Source organism: Cupressus sempervirens, chromosome 10 (assembly GCF_028749045.1).
Source record: "Cupressus sempervirens isolate cs-2001-9-10 chromosome 10, ASM2874904v1, whole genome shotgun sequence".
NCBI classification, from domain to species: domain Eukaryota; kingdom Viridiplantae; phylum Streptophyta; class Pinopsida; order Cupressales; family Cupressaceae; genus Cupressus; species Cupressus sempervirens.
This window is the reverse complement of record NC_143127.1, coordinates 226,719,252-226,740,325: the sequence shown is the minus strand read 5'-3', so window position 1 is coordinate 226,740,325 and position 21,074 is coordinate 226,719,252. Positions and strand designations below refer to the sequence as shown.

General features: G+C 34.4%; 1 protein-coding gene across 1 annotated transcript; it reads left to right on the top strand.

Moving 5' to 3' along the window:
• Nucleotides 1–19,474: 19,474 nt before the first annotated feature.
• On the top strand, nt 19,475–20,817 carry LOC149533452 (putative F-box protein At4g22030). The gene has a single exon (XM_089805865.1). The coding sequence runs from the start codon at nt 19,475–19,477 to the stop codon at nt 20,810–20,812; it is 1,338 nt and encodes a 445-aa protein (XP_089661991.1). The 3' UTR covers nt 20,813–20,817.
• Nucleotides 20,818–21,074: the final 257 nt, after the last annotated feature.

Genomic DNA, 21,074 nt, shown 5'->3' with positions numbered 1-21,074 from the left:
ATTTCAGTTTGACCATCAGTTTGTGGGTGATAGCCCGAACTCATCTTCAGTTTGGTGCCAGTTTTCTGAAACAGTTCAGTCCAAAAATGACTGGTAAAAGTTGCATCACGATCAGAGACAATGGAAGAAGGGAGTCCATGAAGACGAAATATCTGGTCCATGAAGATTTGTGCAACAGAGGAGGCAGTATAGGGGTGGCTGAGGGCACAAAAGTGACTATATTTCGAGAGACGATCAACCACAACCAAGATCACTGTCTTGCCACCGGATTTAGGAAGCCCTTCAATGAAATCCATAGAAATATCAGTCCAAATTCGTGTAGGGATGGGCAATGGTTCGAGCAAGCCAGGAAGGAGGGTCGTTTCACCCTTGTGGCGTTGGCAAGTATCACATTCAGCCACCATCTGTTGAATCGTCTGTTTCATCCCTTTCCAAAAGAAGTTTCTCCTTGCTCGCTCATAAGTTTTGAGGAAGCCTGAGTGCCCTGCTGAAGGAGAAGCATGGAGTTCATAAAAAATAGCCTGATGTAGAGCTGGGTTCTGAGGAAGCACTAGCCGACCCTTGTAGCGGAGAGAAGCACCATCCCAAGAGTAATGTGGTATAGCAAAAGGATTATTGGCTAGCTGGTGAATGATTTGAGATAAAGAAGAGTCACTGTCATAGCCCTGCTGAACAGACGCTAACCAATTGGGAATGGGCATAGAAATAGCGGAAAGGGAAGCTTGATTATCAAATGTGCGAGAAAGAGCATCTGCCACAATATTCTCCTTACCCTTCTTGTAGGTGATCTCATAATCATACCCCATGAGTTTGCTGACCCATTTCTGTTGTGTAGGAGAGGATACCCGTTGTTCCAGGAAGTATTTCAGACTTTGGTGATCGGTTTTGATGCAAAAATGACTCCCTAAGAGGTATGGTCGCCACTTCTGTACAGCATGCAAAATAGCCATCATTTCTTTTTCATAAGTAGAGAGGGCTAGATTCTTACCAGAGAGGGCTTTGCTAGTGAACGCAATAGGATGGTCATCTTGCAGGAGAACAGCACCCAATCCATTGCCACAAGCATCACTCTCAATAGTGAAGGGTTTGGAAAAATCGGGCATTGCGAGAACAGGTGTACTGCACATAGCCTGTTTCAGTTGTTCAAATGCAGTCTCAGCAATAGGGGTCCAGGAGAAGGCATCCTTTTTTAAGAGAGTTGTCAATGGTGCTGCAATTTTCTCGTAATCTTTGACAAACTTGCGGTAGTAGCCAGTCAACCCCAAAAAACCCCGAAGGCTCTTGAGAGTTTTAGGATGCGGCCAAGTTTTCATGGCATCTATTTTTGTAGGATCCACCCGCACTCCATGGTGTGCAACAATATGCTCGAGATACTCCACTTCCTCCTGGCCAAACACACATTTAGATAGTTTTGCACAGAGTTGATGATCAGAGAGAAGTTGCAAGACAAGCTCCAGATGATAGAGATGCTCAGCCCAAGTTTTGCTATATATGAGGATATCATCAAAGAAGACCAGAATGAATTTCCGGAGGTATGGTCGAAATATGTTATTCATCACTGCCTGAAATGTTGAAGGAGCATTCGTGAGGCCAAAGGGCATGACTAAAAATTCATAGTGACCATCATGTGTGCGGAAGGCAGTTTTAGGTATATCCTCCTCATTAACCCGAATTTGATGATACCCAGAACGAAGATCTAACTTGGAGAAAAAATGAGCCCCATGAAGTTCATCAAGAAGTTCATCAACAACTGGAATGGAAAACTTGTCCTTTATAGTGAGATGATTAAGTGCTTGAAAATCAATGCAGAGTCGCCATGACCCATCTTTTTTGCGAACAAGCAGAACTGGAGAAGAAAAGGAACTGGTACTAGGGCGAATAATGCCTTGCTTCAGTAAGTCACGAACAAGTATCTCGATTTCAGTCTTCTGATGAAATGGGTAGCGGTAGGGCCTGATGTTGGGTGGAACACTGCCAGGAAGGAGCTGAATACGGTGGTCCTCTGGACGAGAAGGAGGTAATCCCACAGGTTCAGCAAATATACCAGAATACTTGTCCAAAATGTGTTGGAGATCGGCAGGAGTGCTAGAGACTGCTGATGGCTGCATCTGAATGGAATGGAGCTGAGCGATGACACCATGTGAATTCTTCTTAAGAAGTTTTTCCATACGGTGTGAACTGATGATGCTGAGAGACCCTGGTTGTAAGCCTTTCAAAGTGTGTTGGTACCCCTCGGCTGAAAATTGCATCCAAAGTTCAGCAAAATCCCAGAGAATGGGGCCAAGAGTGCGTAACCATTGGGCACCCAAAACCACATCACAGCCACCTAAGGGTAAGGCAAACATGTCAGAGCGCATGTTATAATCTCCAATAGAGAGACGCACATTGCGACATTTCCCTCTACAAGGTAAAGTGCCCCCATTGGCAATCATGACTTCAAAGCTAGAGCAGGGATGGATAAAGCAATCAGCCTGTTTGGCTATTCGTGGATCAATGAAGTTATGAGTGCTACCAGAATCAATGAGTATAGTAAGAGGGATCTTCTTGAAGAAACCCTGGACCCGCATGGTTTGTGGAGTAGTGACTCCTGCCAAAGCATGGACAGATATCTCTGGTGGAGCTTCTGGTGAAGGAGGTTCAGGCTGGTGAGGCTCAACCTCATCATCCACTGTTTCCTGAGCATCTACATATTCTTCCAGTTCCAGTGGAGAATCCACATCCAAGAGATAGAGCTTTTGCTGAACACATCTATGGCCCCGAGACCATTTCTCATCACAATTATAACAAAGCCCTTTGTCTCGCCTGACTCGCATCTCTGTTTCAGACAAGTGCTTGATCGGAGTAGTTCTGGGAGCTGGTATGACTGGAGGGTTGTGAGAACCTGTATTTCTGAATGGAACAAAATTAGATCTGGAGCGTTGTAGGGCACTAATCTTGTCTTCCGCTAACTTAGCCAACCCAAGGGCTTCCATCATTGTAGTAGGTCGAAACATTTTGACTTCTGAGCGAAGTGCATCCTTCAGACCACTGACAAAACAACTACGGAAGAATTCATCAGACAAGCCCTCTGTGTGATTAGCTAATTTTTCAAACTCTGTCTGGTATTCTCTTACAGTGCCTGTTTGACGCAGTTTAGTTAGTGCTCCTGTGAAATCATCAAAGGAACTAGGGCCAAAGCGCTCCAAAATGAGGGTGCACAATTCACTCCACGTTGGGCCTACATTAGCCTTGATGTACCAACGGAACCATTGAAGAGCTTCATGTTCCAAATGAAAAGATGCAAGGGGGACTTTGTGGTTATCCAAAGTATTATGCAAGCTGAAATACTGCTCTGCCCTATAGATCCATCCAGTCGGATCAGAACCATCGAAGCGTGGAAAATCAAGCTTTGGTCCACGGAAATTGCCAGAAGAGGACCCAGTATCTCCTGAATGGTTTCGGCTCATGGCTGACTGCTGAAAGTTAAGACCCAGAATTTTGTCATCCAGATCTTGAAGTTTGGTTTTGAGGGATGCAATTTCCTCTTCCATGATTTTTGCTCCTGTACGCGTAACAACCATAAAACAAGGTTTTTTTTTTTTTTTTTTTGTTTTTTTTTTTTTTTTTTTTGGAATGGGTAGAAGATGAGAAACAAAAACTTTTTTAGTTACGGCAAACTTGGATTTGGGTAAAACTCATATAGGAAATGGGTGTTTGACGGGTGGTGGGAGACTATCTGGGGACAAGGGAAAAAGAAAAATGAGGGTTTCAAGGGTAGGGAGGCGAAATGAGGCAAACAGTCCAAGAGGGATAAGGGAGCAAAATGAGGAATTGCATCTTGTGGCTCAGTTTGGTGGCGATTGGATGAGAGGTGAAAAAGATAGGGCAAACCCTAAAATTAGATAAATGAGGGATTTAGGGCTTTGATATGTAAAATTTGGGGTTGGGTCGCCAAGGAAGGAAGTATGCGAAATGATATTGCAGACGTTCTGCGGAAGTATGAGCAGAAACAAAAAGCAAACAAGGAAGCTACGACTAAAAAATAGAAAAATTTTTACTCTTTTTTTTTTTTTGAACAGTCGACTTAGAAAAATTCACTCACAGACAGAACAACTGAAAAGAGTTATTGCAATAACAAGAGATATTAGAAGTGAGAGGAACCTGAAGGCCACGACAGAAAAAAAAAAAAATTTGATGTAATTTCCACCCAGCGAGCCCAAGAGAGTGCTCTGATACCAGATGTGAAGAACCTCCTTATAGCAATATCATGAGAATGCTCGAAATAACAGAATACAAAGTGATAGCAGAACTCAGAATGAATCTACTGATCGCAGGCCACTTCGAGGGGGTAACCTCCTTTGAGCAAGCTCAATACAATAAATTCGTCCGTGCCCATCAAGGGCCTCAACCTATTCTAATATACTGGGTACGATCTAGAAAAGTAATACTACCTATGCATGTGAGATAATAAAATATACTCACGGGACGACTTACAAAGCATATGCGTCCAACAACACTACTCTAACAAAATAAACAGAAGGAACACATAGGTTCCTAACACTTCACCCGGAAGAGTTTTTGTGCTACGAAAATTACTCTTGAATCTTGAAGCTATGTGAGCCCTTCTAAAGGAGTGTAGCTCTGCATGTATTGAAAATGGTTATTTTTCATAAATCAAGTTGGACTGTCAAGTGTGTTTTTTTTTCTCATGAAGGGATTTCCTCATATGAAATACAATATCTAATATTGATGTCTATTTGTTGGGTAATACAACATAACTTTACATTGTAGAAATTTTTTATTGTAGTTAATGAAATTGATAACTACATAACTACTAGAAATAATGTTACACAACATAATTGTGATAGTATTGTTCCCTTATTATATTCATCCTGAAAACATCAAATTCACTTTTTCGATCTAGATTGTGTTTGTTTTTTGACATACATTTACACTGGTGAATAGTGGACAAAAATTGTGTTTAACTATAGAATATGTCACATATTATTGTATGTTTCTACAAGTGACCTCCATACATATGGAATATATATGTAATGAATGATTGGTGAATCTTTGAGTTCTCTAATTTGCATTCTTTGTAATAGTTTAAATTACATATGACTTGCACCTTTTGCATGTAAATTGGGGTTCTGTGATAATTTATTTTCCTCAATTGTAAATGTCACACACTGACAACTGACTCCTAGGCTAAAAGTGTTACATACTCAAAGTTGAATTACATTTTTCAAACTTAATTTTTTCCTTAGTTTGTGATATTTAAGGGTGGCTAATTGTTTTTGGGATGATGAATAGTGTGTAAAGGTCACGTCTCAGTGTAAAATATGTCAAATGACTAAATCCTTTGCAATTACATCTATATGACATACATTCATTTTTATTGACCTTCAATTCATTCATTCTAGTTCAATTTTTTACTTAGATTTAAGATCATGGATATTATCTAGTTTTATTTAATAGTGAGTAGTACCCCAACAAATCAATTATGAATATTTTGATTTAACTTTTTTAATGATAATATAAGAATCGTAAATATACATGATTGACTAAAGCTAATATACACTGTGTTTGTACATTTAAACATGTTTTAAATAAATAAGCTAACATAAATTATATTTGTGCATGTAACATGCATTATATAATATAATATGCATTTAATAAAGCTAATTGATATAATACAAAATGGCAATCAAGAAAGAAGATGAAAGATACAAGATATTAAAAGAATGTTTTACATGTTGAGCTAGATTCTCCTATAATGAGAGGTACCGTGTCTTGATTTCCCTTAATAAACATGCACTAGTATAGCTCATAGATATAATACAAAATACATGTTGACTTAGATTGTCTTTTAATGAGAGGCCCTCTCTCTTGATTTCCCTTGTTCAAGGGAACCTGACATGGAGAAAAAAAGAATACTGTAAAATACAAAAAGGATCTGAAAATGCCACGAAACCTGTTATACGTAAATGTGTACAGAATAAGCACGTCCATAGAAACACTTGTCCTCACTACAGCTTTACTGTTCTACATGCTGCCTCCTTTGTAATGCGTGATCTCTGCAATTTTTTCGTTTATTTGTAACGATATTTTTAAGCCGGCCGATAGGCTTTTTCCCTATGGGACTTTAGTCGGAATTTTTGGTTTTCTGGCACTGTCGGACGCCGAAAAAAGAGATCCGTTGCCGCAGTTTGCTTCAGTCGCTGCTTCACCAGGAACTAACAGCTAGACTCCAAAGATCCCGTGGACAACTCCGACCGTGTCTGACTTAGACTGGGGAAGGGGCCATTTTTCACAATCGAGAAAGAAAGAGGAAGAAAAACATAATTTGTGGACAGATGCATTCTTTGGATACAGAGCGAATGCCCTGTTAACGTTCGCGGTCACAATTCTGGCGATCATGTGCGTCATGGCCTCCCTTTACGACAACCTTAACACGCCCAACCCACATGCGCAGATCGATGTATGCTTTCTAACCCTAACTTCCATTGTTTTGACAACGCCAATCTTCATGTTTGCTTTTTTTTTTTTTTGGTATTTTGTATGTTTTGGGATTGGATTTGAATTTAGATCTGGTAGTGTTGTGTGTGTTTATGGCGCTTTTGTGTTCTGGATTCAATGTTTTCTTTTCGACTGTGAACTTGGGCGAATTTTAAGGGATGGGACGCGGACGGAGCTTTGCGGTTAAAGAATTTTCTGTTGAAATATAGATGTTCTAAAAAATCTGCCGGCTTTAAGTATTTTGTAGCTAATATTTCGGAGGCGGACATTTGCCAAAGTTGTTTAGGATCACCTAGACTTTTTTTTTCAATTCAGGTTCTTCAGTTGAGCTTTGCAGATTTCTTTCATTTAGGCTCCGTTTGGTTGCTGGAAGATGAGGACCAAAACCGGGTTATCAGGGGCAAAACCAAGTTTTGCAAAAAAAATTTGGTGTTTGGTTGGTTAAAATTATAACCCGGTTTTCAATTTCATCTTCCAATTTTGGTCAAAAATTGGAAGAAGTTTCTTCCAATAAAAAGGTGGAATTCGAAATTAAAACCAGGTTTTGAATTTTATGACAGTTTTTTTAATAATATTGTGGGGTCCACAGTATATTCATCTTCTGTGTCAACCAAACGGACTATTGGCTTTCCAAACCACAAAACCAAGTTTTCGAAAACCTGGTTATAAGATAACCTGGTTATGTCAAAAATTCATCTTCTCCAACCAAACGGGACCTTATGAATATTTGGTAATTGCCCGATACAATTTTAAAAATCGTTTCAAGAAATTAGCCAACTCTTGAGAAACCAAATAAAATTACTTTGCTTTGAACCCTTGTGCGAACAAGAAAGAAGATCATGTTATAGTTGTGAGTTCACCTTGGCTAAGCTGCAGTGTATTGCACTATTTTTTTTTCATTCGAGATGGTAGGAAGTTTCTTGATTGCTGTGAATAGGGTTAGAATTTTGTACTTTGGGAAGGATTGTGAATTTTATAATCCAATTTTATTGAGGAATCAAAAGAGAAAGGAAGAGATGAATCATTTTTTTTTCCTTATAATCCTTATCTAACAAATAAAATGTGGAAGAGGCCATGTAGAAAGATGCCAAAACCTTGAATTAAAGAAAATTGATTTACAAGAGAGGAGCTAAAGGATCTTAGTTGGGATCCTCCTTAGGCTTCACAATATGATTAACATTAGTATTATTTAGGTCAAGATTCTCATGGTAAAGTCATGAGTGTGCTTGGCAAATCAAATTTTTCATGTCATGCACCAAAGAGTGTAAACAATGATGTATGCTCCCCTTACTACTGACATTAGCATTGATGGGATTTAGAGTTTTGGCTTGGTCATTCATAGTTCTTTTGTGATGATTACCTCCTATTCAATCCATAAAAAAGCCACTTATTCAAATATCTAATAAATTGTAATGGGAGAAGTAAGATTTTGCAAATTCATCAGTTCAATCTGAGTCTCTTGAATGTAGTTATTTGAAATTATAAGCTAGAGAGCCATGTTACATATTACTTGTCGATCCCACACTATGAGAACTAGGTCCAAAGGGCCATTTGTTCTATAATTGGTATTTGGTTTTTTGACATGCATGGAACAACCATTCCTTTTCTTAGATGTTGATGTAGATTGATAACTAGATCAAGCAAGTTTTTTTTAGAGCTTAAAGATAATATGATTCAGAGATGGATTAACAATACAAAATAATTTAAGAGTAACTAAATATTAGCTTAACATATATCAGATATCAAATAAGGCGAGGCCAGGTAATACAAGACCTGAGAAAGCATAGACCAATGATCGTCCTAGTGGTGACTGGAGATCGATTTAGCAAACTGTGAGTAATGAAAAGTGGTAGAAAATTGATGTAATTTAGTTAAACTACAAATCGATTATTTGTAGCATAGTCAACATTCAAAATGAGTAGTATTTACATTATTTAAAAGTAATCTATTTACATACCCTCCTTGTCTGAACTGCATAGTCAAATATAGTAATCACCACTAACTACCAAAAATGTGGATGTATCAAACAAAGGCGAATAACATAGTGCTGCATCTTTCAAAAAACAAATCAATGTAACCTTTCATTGGCACAAAATAAAATGATAATTGATCTCATTCTATTGGGGATTGAACAAAACAATTCTATGGAGGCACTATGCCCATTAAACAATATATGTTTTTTTAATCTTCTCCTTCTCTTCTCGTACCCTAGTTTTTTCTTTGGAAAGCCATTGATATTTAATAAGAAATAGTGGGATGTATTGGAGAAATTGTACTAGAGATATGTTTAGTATGATTAGAATCATTATGAAGTTTAATATAGTTGACTTAAGTACATATATATTATCTCTTTGAAATGATAGTTCATCATTTCCTCTATATGATAAAAATAATTAAATTTTGAACTCTCCAAAAATATAGTTTTCTTTTTAATAAAATAATAAAAATTGATTTAATAATGTTTTTTCATATGATAATAATAATATGATCCAAAGATAATAATTATGATCTAAAGATAAAATATTTATCACCTAAAATATCTCTCTCTCTCTCTCTCTCTCTCTCTCTCTCTCTCTCTCTCTCTCTCTACCAATATTTTCACCTCTTTTGATATCTTCTCTCTTCACATTATTCATCTTGCAGTCCCCCTAACCTCTCCCCCCTTATTCCTCCCTATATAGCCCTACCCCTCTAATTGACTTTATAGCTCATGTATAATAAATATCACACATATGTTATATAAAATAATATTAGTGATGTGAAATAAAAATATATATCAACAATATAATTATATGACTATTAGGTTCCATTCATCATATGACAAAAATGTCACTAATAATGAGATCATTATATCTAAACTAAAAATATAGATCATCAATATAATTGTTGTATTGTTAGATGTCAAATAGGAATTCATCATATGACAAATGTGTCTTCAATAGTGGGATAAAAAAATGTTAACAATGTTGATTATCTAGAGTGAAGCTCCAACTATAAATGTTGTAAAGTGTTGCTAGAGTTATATCTACTCAAACATAGGTTATGACTTTGAAATTTACATAAATATCAAGAGTGTTCCAAATGGTGAGGCCATTAACATTAGATGTTCTAGAGGAGTTGTTAGCAATGTTGATTGTTTAACTCTATGTTATATTCCACTTGTGATTGCTCTAAAGTGTTTCCAAAGTTATATCTAATTAAGCATAGACTATAACTCGAATTTTTGCAGATATACCAAGGGTGTTGCAAATAATGGATCCATTAATGGTAGGTGCTATGAAATTATTGTACAATAGTAATGCAACTCTGGCATCAATAGTACAAGTATTCTCAATCAAACAAATTGGAGATGAGATTGAAGATACTTTGTGATATAGGTTATACATATTTGATAGTATTCACAAACATTCTACAACACCATCGAAGAAATATAACAAATATATATTGTCTGAAGACATTAGAGTTGGAATAATTGTTTGTTTAGTAGAATATAGCTGTTTGAAATCAACCAAAATGCAATGGTGCATAATTGTACCCTATTTTTAACAAAAGTTATTTTACTATGTTTACAACTCTCTAACTTACAAACTCTTACATCTAAATATGTAGGTGGATCATAATAATGGATCTAGAGATTTTTCACATAGAACATGTGACTATTGGGAGCCCAACTGCTTTAGATGCAAACTATGATGATAAAAAAGTTGTACACATAGCAGTCACTACATCATCAAAATAAAAAATAGGAGTCCCTCCTGCAACAACAACCATACATAAGCCAACTAGACTCCTGGGTACAATGAGGCCCAAAGTAAATGATGAAATGCCCACCTTATTGATGCCTATTAAAGATTTAAATCCATATCAAATAAGGTGACATATAAAGGCTCGTGTAACTACAAAGAAAGATGTGCACCATTACGTCTAGGATAGTAAACCTGACCAAGTTTTCAGTTTTGATGTAGTAGATAATGAAGGCATCAAAACTTGAATCACTTGCTTCAATGACATGGAAAACATCCATTATGATAATATACAAGTTGGAGCTATCTACACAATACCTCGTGGTACCATGAAAAGTGCTCATAGATTATGATAGTGTTGAATTGGTGCTCATAAAATGTGTATTTGCAACCCTATACACAATTTGATGAGTATGAAATTACAACCATGTTGTTGTTCTATGTTTTATTCTAGAGTATCTATAATTTAGGCTTGGAATACCTCATGATTTCTATTTGAGCCATCTTCCCTCATGTACTTTTCTAGCTTTCCATTTAAGGTTTGAATGCATTCTAATGTTGGTTAGTGTCTTTTTTCATTGTTCCCCGTGAACTATAACTAGAATTCTCCCTATGTATGCATCAGTTGGTCCTTACCCCATGATTCAAACTATTCCTTGTTGATTCAAGCCTCCCGCTCTTGCTTTAGTTGCCTTTGGAGATATTTTACTTTGATTCACCTCCTATATTGACATAATCTTCATTCGATGTATGTCATAGAACTACTGTGCTTTCCCTTTATCTCAACTGATATCTTAGTCTCCAGACTATAGCGAGGAATCTTACAATTTATTGGTATGGATATGTCATGCCCATCAACCTCATTTTCTGTTTGAGATAAAGGGAAAGCATAGTACTTCTACGATATACATAGAATGAAGTTTATGGCAATGGGAAATTCATTCCCTTTGTAGCAATACATGACCAAAGAAGAAGAGATGAATTCTTCCACTTCTAAACATGGAGTGACAGAGACAAGAATCACAAAAGTAATCCTTATAGTTTAAGAAGATTTCTAACCAATATCATAGAAGAAACAAAATGATATTATATTATTGATGTGCATGTAAACATTTGCATCAGACTTTAAAATTCCATTCGATAATTGATCCTTACTTTCCTTAACTAAATATTTATTCATATATTATATGTGCACTGACATTCAAATGATAAAAGCCGAACAATATACTTCATGTCTCATGGATAAATTCTTAAGATTTAATTAAAGTAAGACTTATATACAAAATCATTGCCAAAGTCATTAATTATCAATTACACTTATTTAGGTGTTGGCCAACTTATTATATAATATATTGTGTAATTGCTTCTACTTAATTATCTATGAATTTTTTGATTTCATCCAATTAGATTTGAATATTTCTATTTCTATTTTTTTAGTTTTGATTTTTTTTATAGATGCAAGATTTTTAATTCTTAAATTGGATAAAATTATTAAACTTCCAATAAAATTTTAAAATAAGTTAATAAATGAGGATATTTTAATGATTTCATTTTCATAATAAAATTATTATTTTTAATTATTAATTTTTTTTTTATATTATTTTATTGTTACACAAATTAGTTATGTATTGTCATCATTATTTTTTGTCAAATTGAAATTCTAGTAAGTTATTAATTAGGAGATTTTTATCATTTTGTTTATAAATTTTTTTAATTTTTATTATTATCTTACTTTTATATTGATATTGTCATTCTCACCTAGATTAGTTATCTATTGTCACTTTAGTTCATATTCAAATTTACAGTATCTAAATTAGTATTTATAGAAATGTCTTGTTTTTTCCAGCAATTTAGATGCAATGATTTGAAGAATTAATTTCAACATAAATTTAATTTAATAAAAAAATGAAACTTTAAAATTTAAAATTTAACTAGAATTGATATTCTAATATGCTGAATATTTGTAAAAATATATGATTCTCAACTATCTAATTTGTATCAAGTTAACTAGATGAAAAAAGATTTTATTTAGATTATCTTAAATTGGTGATCATTATTAATAATATTTTTATTGCATTAAATTTTTAAAACTTGTCATGATTTATCATAATTTGAAAATATATCTTTTAATATAAATTATTTTATACATTATTATGATATTTTGCTTATGAAATATCACTCAATTGTTTACATTGTTGAAGAAACCATAACTCTTAATGTGACTCATAACTTCAAATTTGGTGTATTTGTTATTTCTAGCTCTAATATTGACACTAAAATAGACTAGACTTAAAATTGGTAGTCAATTGTGAGAGGCTTTTCCTTATTGACAATATGTCCAGTTTGGTCAAGTATCAATTTTTTTTTTTGGTGATCTTGCACAACTACTCCTTGTTATGGACAAACCAATCTATACATCACATTCGAGCGCTTGGGCTTGTTATGGAATAGAAAATGCTCATTTTTGGGCCAAAATTGGAATACACATTCCAATTTTATTAATATTCCAATTCCAATTTGGTGCATCCAAAAAGAGAATTCTAAGAGTATACATATGCCTATTCCACTTGTATTCCCATTGCCAAATGGGCCCCACAAGAAGAGAAGATAGGTAGATATGATTTTTGAAAATGTATTTTAAAAAATTGAAGTCTTTAAAGTGTGCTCATTTTGGGTCCATTTGGTAGTATGAATATGAGTGGAATTGGCAAATGTAAATTCTTAAAATTTCAAATCTTTTGGTTTGGGTGCACCAAATTGGAATTGTGAATAGAAATATGTATTCCTATTCTAGATTTATTTATTTAAAAAAATAGAAATTTTTGGGTCCATGAATTCCCCATCAAATTCTGACTGAACCAAACAAGAACATGAATACATATTCTTATTTTATATTCTAGAATAACTATTGTATTTATCATACGCAGTAAAAAGTTAATAATAATTTTTTTAACTTAATCAATAAGATTTTTTTTTAAAATTAAAGTCTTCATTTTCCTATACATTTTGAAGTTTTTATATATTAATTTTAATAAAGAAAAACTAATTATTTGGTTTGGTTGGGCATAGGAATTGAAAATTAGAATAGAAAAATGGAATGAGAATGGAAATGTGGAATGTGAATAGAAAAGGGAAATTCTATTCCCGTTTGGTTCACCTGGAATTCAATTAGGAATACATTAATCCATTGTTTGGTTGTACAAAATGGAATAGGAATAAGGTTAAGTTTTGTATTTTTAAAAATATTTCCCTTCAATTTTTTTGTTTTAATTTATTATTTTTTGGTTAATTTTTTCAATAATGGTAAAAAGGTTAATTTATTTTCAATTTTATTTTATTTATTGAAGTTAATGAGAAATATAATTTATTTCAATTTTAAAAACAAATAGATATAATAATATATAAAAATAATAATAATTTAAATTAAAAAAAAGGAATTAAACTAGTAAAATATGTTCATCTGTATACGAAAACACACAAAAATTAGTCTCCACAATAATACTTGGAAAAATTATGTGTACGCAATCACAATGGATTTGAAAAAAATTAGATTGGGAATAGAAATGACATATTCCAATAACAAATATATTTTGGCATAGACATGCTCATTTTAGAGGCAAAACTAGAATATGTCTTCCTATTCTCAATTTTGATTGAGCATACCAAATAATGAATATAAAACATATTCTTATTTTCTCTTCCTATTCCAATCCTATTCTAGCAACCGAACGATCCCTAAAATCTTATTGGCTCTTGTGAAAAATGACAAGGAAGAAAATAAAGTTTAAATAAAAATCTTCCCAATTTTTTCAATGCTTAGTTATGCTTCTTTGCCATCTTTAGTTATCATGGAAGCATGGAAGATCTCAGACGACTCACTACATTTTCCCAAACATTTGTCTTGCATTTTTTGTGGAGTTTTTAACTTGTATCTTATTATGCACTTTTATTTTAGCAAAGGCTTCAAGGAAAGGGATGTCTTATAATGAACAATTCTTCATGTTCATCTTTTTTCATTGACAATTTTTGTAAAAAGATTTTAAGAATTTGTTATTAAAATCTATCTGCCCATTTTCAAAATGAAAATCTCATTGCTATGTCAATATTTCAACTTTCTTCATTTGTTCAAGAGGTCTTTTAGTGAACAGTCACATCACCAAGTGTTCACACCAACCTGTAGAAAATGATACAACTAATTAAAATGAAACCCTAATGCATTGAAATCAATTAAGGTCTGAACCATTAATACAACTTGAAATCAATAATTCTCTAAAACTTTACAATCTAATCATCAACATATTATTTGTTATTCTTTACCAATATTATTGAAATTGCAGATGCATAAATAACGATTGATATAAATATCTAAAAAAACATAATTTAAATATACCTTAGCAATCACTCCATTTTTTTGTTGGTCAACATAACCATTCAACTTCTTCATCATTTTATCCATTAGTAAGTTCTGGTAATGTGCATATCATTCAGTAATGACTTCAAAAAATAATCTTAGAATCCACCTTCACCATTAACAATCAACTCCATGTCCCTTGCACATCATTTTTTTAAATCTCATTTGTTTTAAAATGTGTATAGTGCAACTAGAGCCAATGCGTAGGACAAAATGTACATGTTTTCTATAATCAGTTGTAATTTATTTCTTTTAAAAAATCAACATGATGAAATATAAGCACAGTGTAAAAATACAACAAACCCTAATGCAACCTCATAACCTTCTTGGTATTCAATTTTTTTGAATCTAAATCAAGTAAAAAATATTTGTTATTTTTTCATATGCAATGATTTGCATGACATATGATCTTCTATATTGGAATAGCTCAACATCACAATATGGGTATTAGAAACCAAATACCAAGTGCTGTCAAACCCTAGAACATAAAGTTTGACCAATATAACACAATAAACAATATATAATGCCAACAACTCATTTTTGAGTATTTTGAACAAATTAATAGAGCTAATTGAAAAGAATACAAAGAGTACACTATCTTGCTAATAGAAACCACCATACACATTGCATATTTGTAATGTATAATTGATAAATCTATGAATCCTCAAATTTTTATGCTACGTAATACTAGAAATTTGACATAAACAATGTATTAAAATTGTGTCTAATTATAGAACACATCAAGGAATATTGTATGTTGCTACAAGCAACCTCTATACATATTACATATAAATGAAATGGGTGATTGGTGAAACTTTGAGTTCTCTAATTTTTGTTTTTTGTAATACTTTAAATTACATAGGACTTGCACCTTTTTGATATAAATTTGATTTCTTTGATGGGTTACTTTCCCTTATTTGTAAATATCACACGTTAATGACTAACTCCTAGGCTAGAAGTGTTAGATAGTCAAAGTTGACTTACTTTTTCATACTGAACTTATTTTCTTATTGTGTGATATTTAAGGGTGGTTAGATAGTTTTAGGATGATGGTCATGTCTCACTATAAATTATGTCAAATGACTAAATCCTTTTTATATAAATCTATACAACATACATTCAATATTATTGACCTTATATTTGATCATTCTAGTTTAATTTTAGAATTTGGTCCAAGATCCTCAATATTAACTAGTTTCATTTAGTGGTGAATAGTACCCCAACAAATTAGTTATGAATATTTTTACTCAACTATTTAAATATTAGATATAAGAATTTTTATTATTTTATTGTAAATATATATTATTGAATAAAACTAACATATATTATGTTTGTGTATTGAAGCATGCTTTAAATAAAATAAACAAAAGCTATGTTGAGTTATAGTCCCACCTTCTATAAAAAATAGATAGAGATGTATGAAGCATTGGAATAATTATTTGGATGAAAGAGAATCCAATTAAACATGTTTGTCTCTATAATAAAATGAAATGTAGCATGAAAAATTTAATGTTGAATATTGTGAATTTTTCATACATTGTATGATGAAAATCTTGATTGGAGTCAATTTATGTATCCTTTAAAATAAAATCAAACCTAAAACTATCACAAACAAGGCTAAAAATGTGCAACCATAGAGCAACAATACATGAACTGAAATGTACCATTTATACTACTTAGATGTTTCATACTAAATCACACAATGATTCATATTTAATTCAAAATAAGATGTCCACTTGAAATGAACATTTTTAAGTAAGGTAATTCTACTTATTTAACTATTATATTTACATTATTTTAATTAAATACATAATTTAAAAAATATATTTTTACTCATTAAAAAACAAATGCTATATTAAAGAATAACTAATGATTAAATGCAAATGTTATGTAAAATGAAAATACTATATATAATAAAATATAAAAATTAATAGTTAAAATATAATATAATGAGAAATAGCTAATCTAAATAATCTACATATATTACTTCACATATAATGAATATGTTTCAAATTAGATATTAAACAAATTATAAAATAAATAATTTTTTGTTTATAACGATAATTAATTTACATCTCTATTTGAAAAGAAATTGTTTTAGCTTGTTGTATATAATAATTTAATTTTTTTTAAAAGTTATTTTAGTGAAAATGAATATATTAATAGAATTATACTTTTAATTCTTGGTAAGAAATTTTAAATGTAATAATTTAATAAAGTAATATTTACTTTAAATTGACTCAGTTAATTATGTGCATAAAGCTATGTGCAAATGCTACAAGACTGGTATTAAATAAGTGACTGGCAAAGTATGGATGGGCTAGAGAATGGACTATGCATGGTAATTAGGTTGGAGAAATTTGTTGGTTGCATAGCTAGCTCCATCTCTATATATGTTATGTTTGGTGCTTCTATTAATGAGTTGATAGATTTTTTTAGTGCTCCTAAAATATTTTAGGAGAAGAGATGGTTTTTATTGAAACAATTGCAATGAACATCCAATAAAATACATGAAGAAAGTTGAACAAATGAAGGGAATGGTCTCATTTAATTGATTTTCACTAATAAACAATGCCTTGAGCGAAGAAACGTTGCCAAACAAATCTGGTATGCTTTCATTAAAATGGTTGTTACTAAATTCAATTTTAATTAAAAATGAAAGTTTTCCAAGATAGGAAAGTATTCTTGGTATGCTTCTATTTGTAGAAAGATGGAGAAGTCTAAGATGAGTTGAAAAAAAAGAACGAGGAATCATTCAGTTCAAGCTTTTAAAACATATATATGAAGATTGTATATAAGAGAGATGTCCTAGTTATCACACCTTGACTAAAGTAAACTGAATCAAAGACAACAGTGTGACACTATTACCCTTGATCCCCCATTGGTCATATTGCCAATGGTACTGGATCAACTGCCTCCACCCCTCTTCTAGATATGTCGCTAGTGCTACCGCAACCCCTAATGCTCATGGATGAGAAGGAGACTACTATGTACTTCTTACCTCAGAATTCAAGGATTTGTTTATTCAAGGATTCTATGTCAATGGACAAATAATTCATGGGAAATAATCTATGTTCTTTTTTTTTGTCCCTCCAAACTTGTGGGAGTCATCTGATTTAATGGTGATAGTCTTGAAAGAAATATAGTTAAGAACATAATTAAAGTTGCAGAGGTGATGATGGAGAATCCCAACCAATTAATTTACAATTTGTGTGATCTTCAAGAAGTGCTCCTATTCAATCATTTGTGGGACATTAATAATAGAAGAAAGGAAATACACATGTTCTTTTTCATGGGGAGTTCAGAGCAATGAATGTCCTTAATGCTTATTTTAATCATAATTCATGGGGAGCTCAGAAGAATGTAAGGTCCAAGTCAAAAGTGCATTCATTGGCTGAGAAAGGCTTGGAAAACAGGGTATTGCTCAAGTTTAAAATGGATGAGATTGCCTTGAAACAACCAAGTCATGGCTATTTTTGATTGTTGTTGGATGGTCCCACTCTCTACAACTAGATGAATGCTCCTACTTACTCGTAGATTGAGAATCCTATGGCATGTTGATCACAATAGTACATGGAAAATGAAAGTACTGCTCAAAATTTGCAAAGAAAAATGCTAGAAAAGTGTAATGAAAATTTTATTCTAGTATAAGAAAACCACAACAACCAGTTTGAGGAAAAGGGAAAAATATTAATAAAATTGATAAAAATTAGAATTGATCATTCTACCTAATTCATTGCTCATCACCATGAGTGACTTGCAGATACCACCCTCTTGTTGCTACCATCTTGCCAAGTGCTTGTAATGAGATAAGAGTGGGCGCAGGTCAAACTTTCTAAACAATACATTTATTACCTAAAGAACTTGGCTTCTAGAAATAGACAGAATGCAACACATTAATGGCAACGCCTACATGCAGGAGGCCACGTCAAAACCACTTGCCACCACTTCACCTAGTGTCATAATTGTTGAGCTCAATTTTATGCAAAATTTTTGGAATACAAAATTAAAAAGATCACCTAGAAAAAACACCTCAGCTAATGAAAAATTAGAAATTTTGTAAGAAAAATTTCAGTTTATTAGAAATTAATCTTACAACCCTAATGTATACTAAATGTTTTATTCTTTTCACATAAACTAATGAATAAACTATTGAATAGGAAAGACTTGAAAACTATAGGCTTAGCCTATAGATAGGTGGAACTAATAAGCTTAGGCGAAACAAATAATCTTAACATGCATTATATTTATGTATGTAAACATGCAATAGTAAAACTAATAGATATAATACAAAATGAGATTAAAGAACGAGGATGGAGGGTGCAAAGATGTTGATAGAAAATTATTTACATTTTGAGCTAGATTGTCTTTGAATGGGAGGCACTCCGTTTTGATTTCCCTTGTTCAAGTCGGGGAAGAAGGGACAGAGATGAAAGAAATTGAATAACACAAACCTGTTATACGTAAATATGTACAGAATAAGCCCATCGATTATAAAAACGGCGGACGCCAAAATCAGATACCCGGCTAACGCGAGAGAAAGTAAAACGGTTATAAGGAGGCCAAGTCAAATTCGAGTCCCCACTGTGCCTTTGAACGACCTCAGATGAATCGGGCTCGTTCAAATCCATAAATACCCTATAAATACCCGCTCCACATTTCCATTCTTCATTCTTCACATCCTTCATAAACAGCATAGCAAATAATCGGAATTGGGGCTTCCAATATTCTGTTTTGCTTCCATTATATACACCTGAGGATTCATTGTTTTCCTCGAATTCACATATCGAAAGAGAGAGACTCACAAGACGCACTTCATATTATGGAGGCTCTCAAGCTAACAAGAAGTTCTCTTAAGAGTAGCACGGCTCTGCACACATTGGCACAGTCCAAACATGGTCATGTGGGATTAGCGGCTCATGCAAATAAGTCATGGTGCGGGCGTATAAATTTGGATCGTCGTCAGATGGTTGTGGCTTCGCTGGAATATGATGGTCCATTAAGCACAAGAGGCGCAACATACCTTCAGCAGAAGCAGGTTGACTTGTTCATACGCCCGCTAACCCAGTTTGGAACTGAGCAAAAGAACCTCAACGTTAATGACAAACATGAAGAAGATGAAGATGGAGAGATGGTTGTGGCGAAGCTTCGTCTGGTGGCGGCGGCGGCGGCGGACAGGGCAGAAATGCACGGAGTCATGGCAGAGCAGAGAGACGGGTGGAACAAACTCCTCTCCTCCCTCACCAACTTGACACTGGCGGCGCTCATTCTCCAGGTTCTCCCCAGCAACAGTAGTAATGGTAATAGCATTGCCGCCTCACTTTTGTATGGTTTCTCCGCAGCTCTGATGTGCAGCGTGAACAAAATCCAGCCTTCGCAGTTGGCGGAGGAGCAGAGAATGGCGGCGCGGCTCTTCCGCAAGCTCGAGAATGACATCCACACGAACCTCGCCCTGCCTCCCCACCTTCGGCAGGAGAGGAGCCAAGACGCCTTCCTCAGCAACGCCTACAAAGCGGTGCTCGCACTGGACGAGGCGTATCCGCTCCCTCTCTTCCCCGGCATGCTCAACAAATTCCCCAACATTGTGAAACCAGCAGTGTGGTGGCCTCAACAACTTATACATGAACAGCACAATCATCATCACACCCATGAGAACCCAATTCAATATGATGGTAACAACACCAACAAAAACGGGTGGAGCGCAGAGGTGGAAGCCGAGCTGAGAGGAGTCTCGGAGACGCTGAAGAGCGGCGACATTGCAGAGTTTGTGGGGCTCAGCCGCAAAGTGCTGGGAGTGAACAGATTTCTCGCGATAGCCGGGCCAGTGCTGACGGGGATGGCAGGGGCGTTGAATATGAGTACGAGTGGGGGCAGCAACATGATGTGGATATCGATGGTGGCGGGGGTGTTGGGGGTGGTGGGGAACACGGTGAGCCACGGAGGTCAGGTGGGAATGGTGTTCGAGATGTACAGAAACTGCGCGGGTTTCTACCACTCCCTCCACTCCTCCATCTCGCACAACCTCGCCCAGGCAGATCCCGAGGCCAGGGAAAACGCCGAGCTCTTCCGTTGGAAATTGGCATTGCAGCTCGGCCGCGATCCCAGCTCTCCCCTCCTTGCGGATCTTTCTGCCTCCAAATTCGCCGGAAAGCTCTTCTGACCGACTGTTAACTGTTTTGTCAAGCCCATTTTTCCAGGCTTCGGCCAGCTTCTTCTTGTACACATCTATACATACATACATGTGTTACATGTGATTAATCCATACAAACTCTTGTCCTCAATACAGCCTCATGTTTCTCTTGGTCCACATCCTGTCTGATTTGTGACGCGGTCTTTATTTAATTAACACTATTTTTCTGTTTTATATTAACTCGCCATGAAAGCTCGTGGAACTTATACACTACCCAGACATAAGAATGATA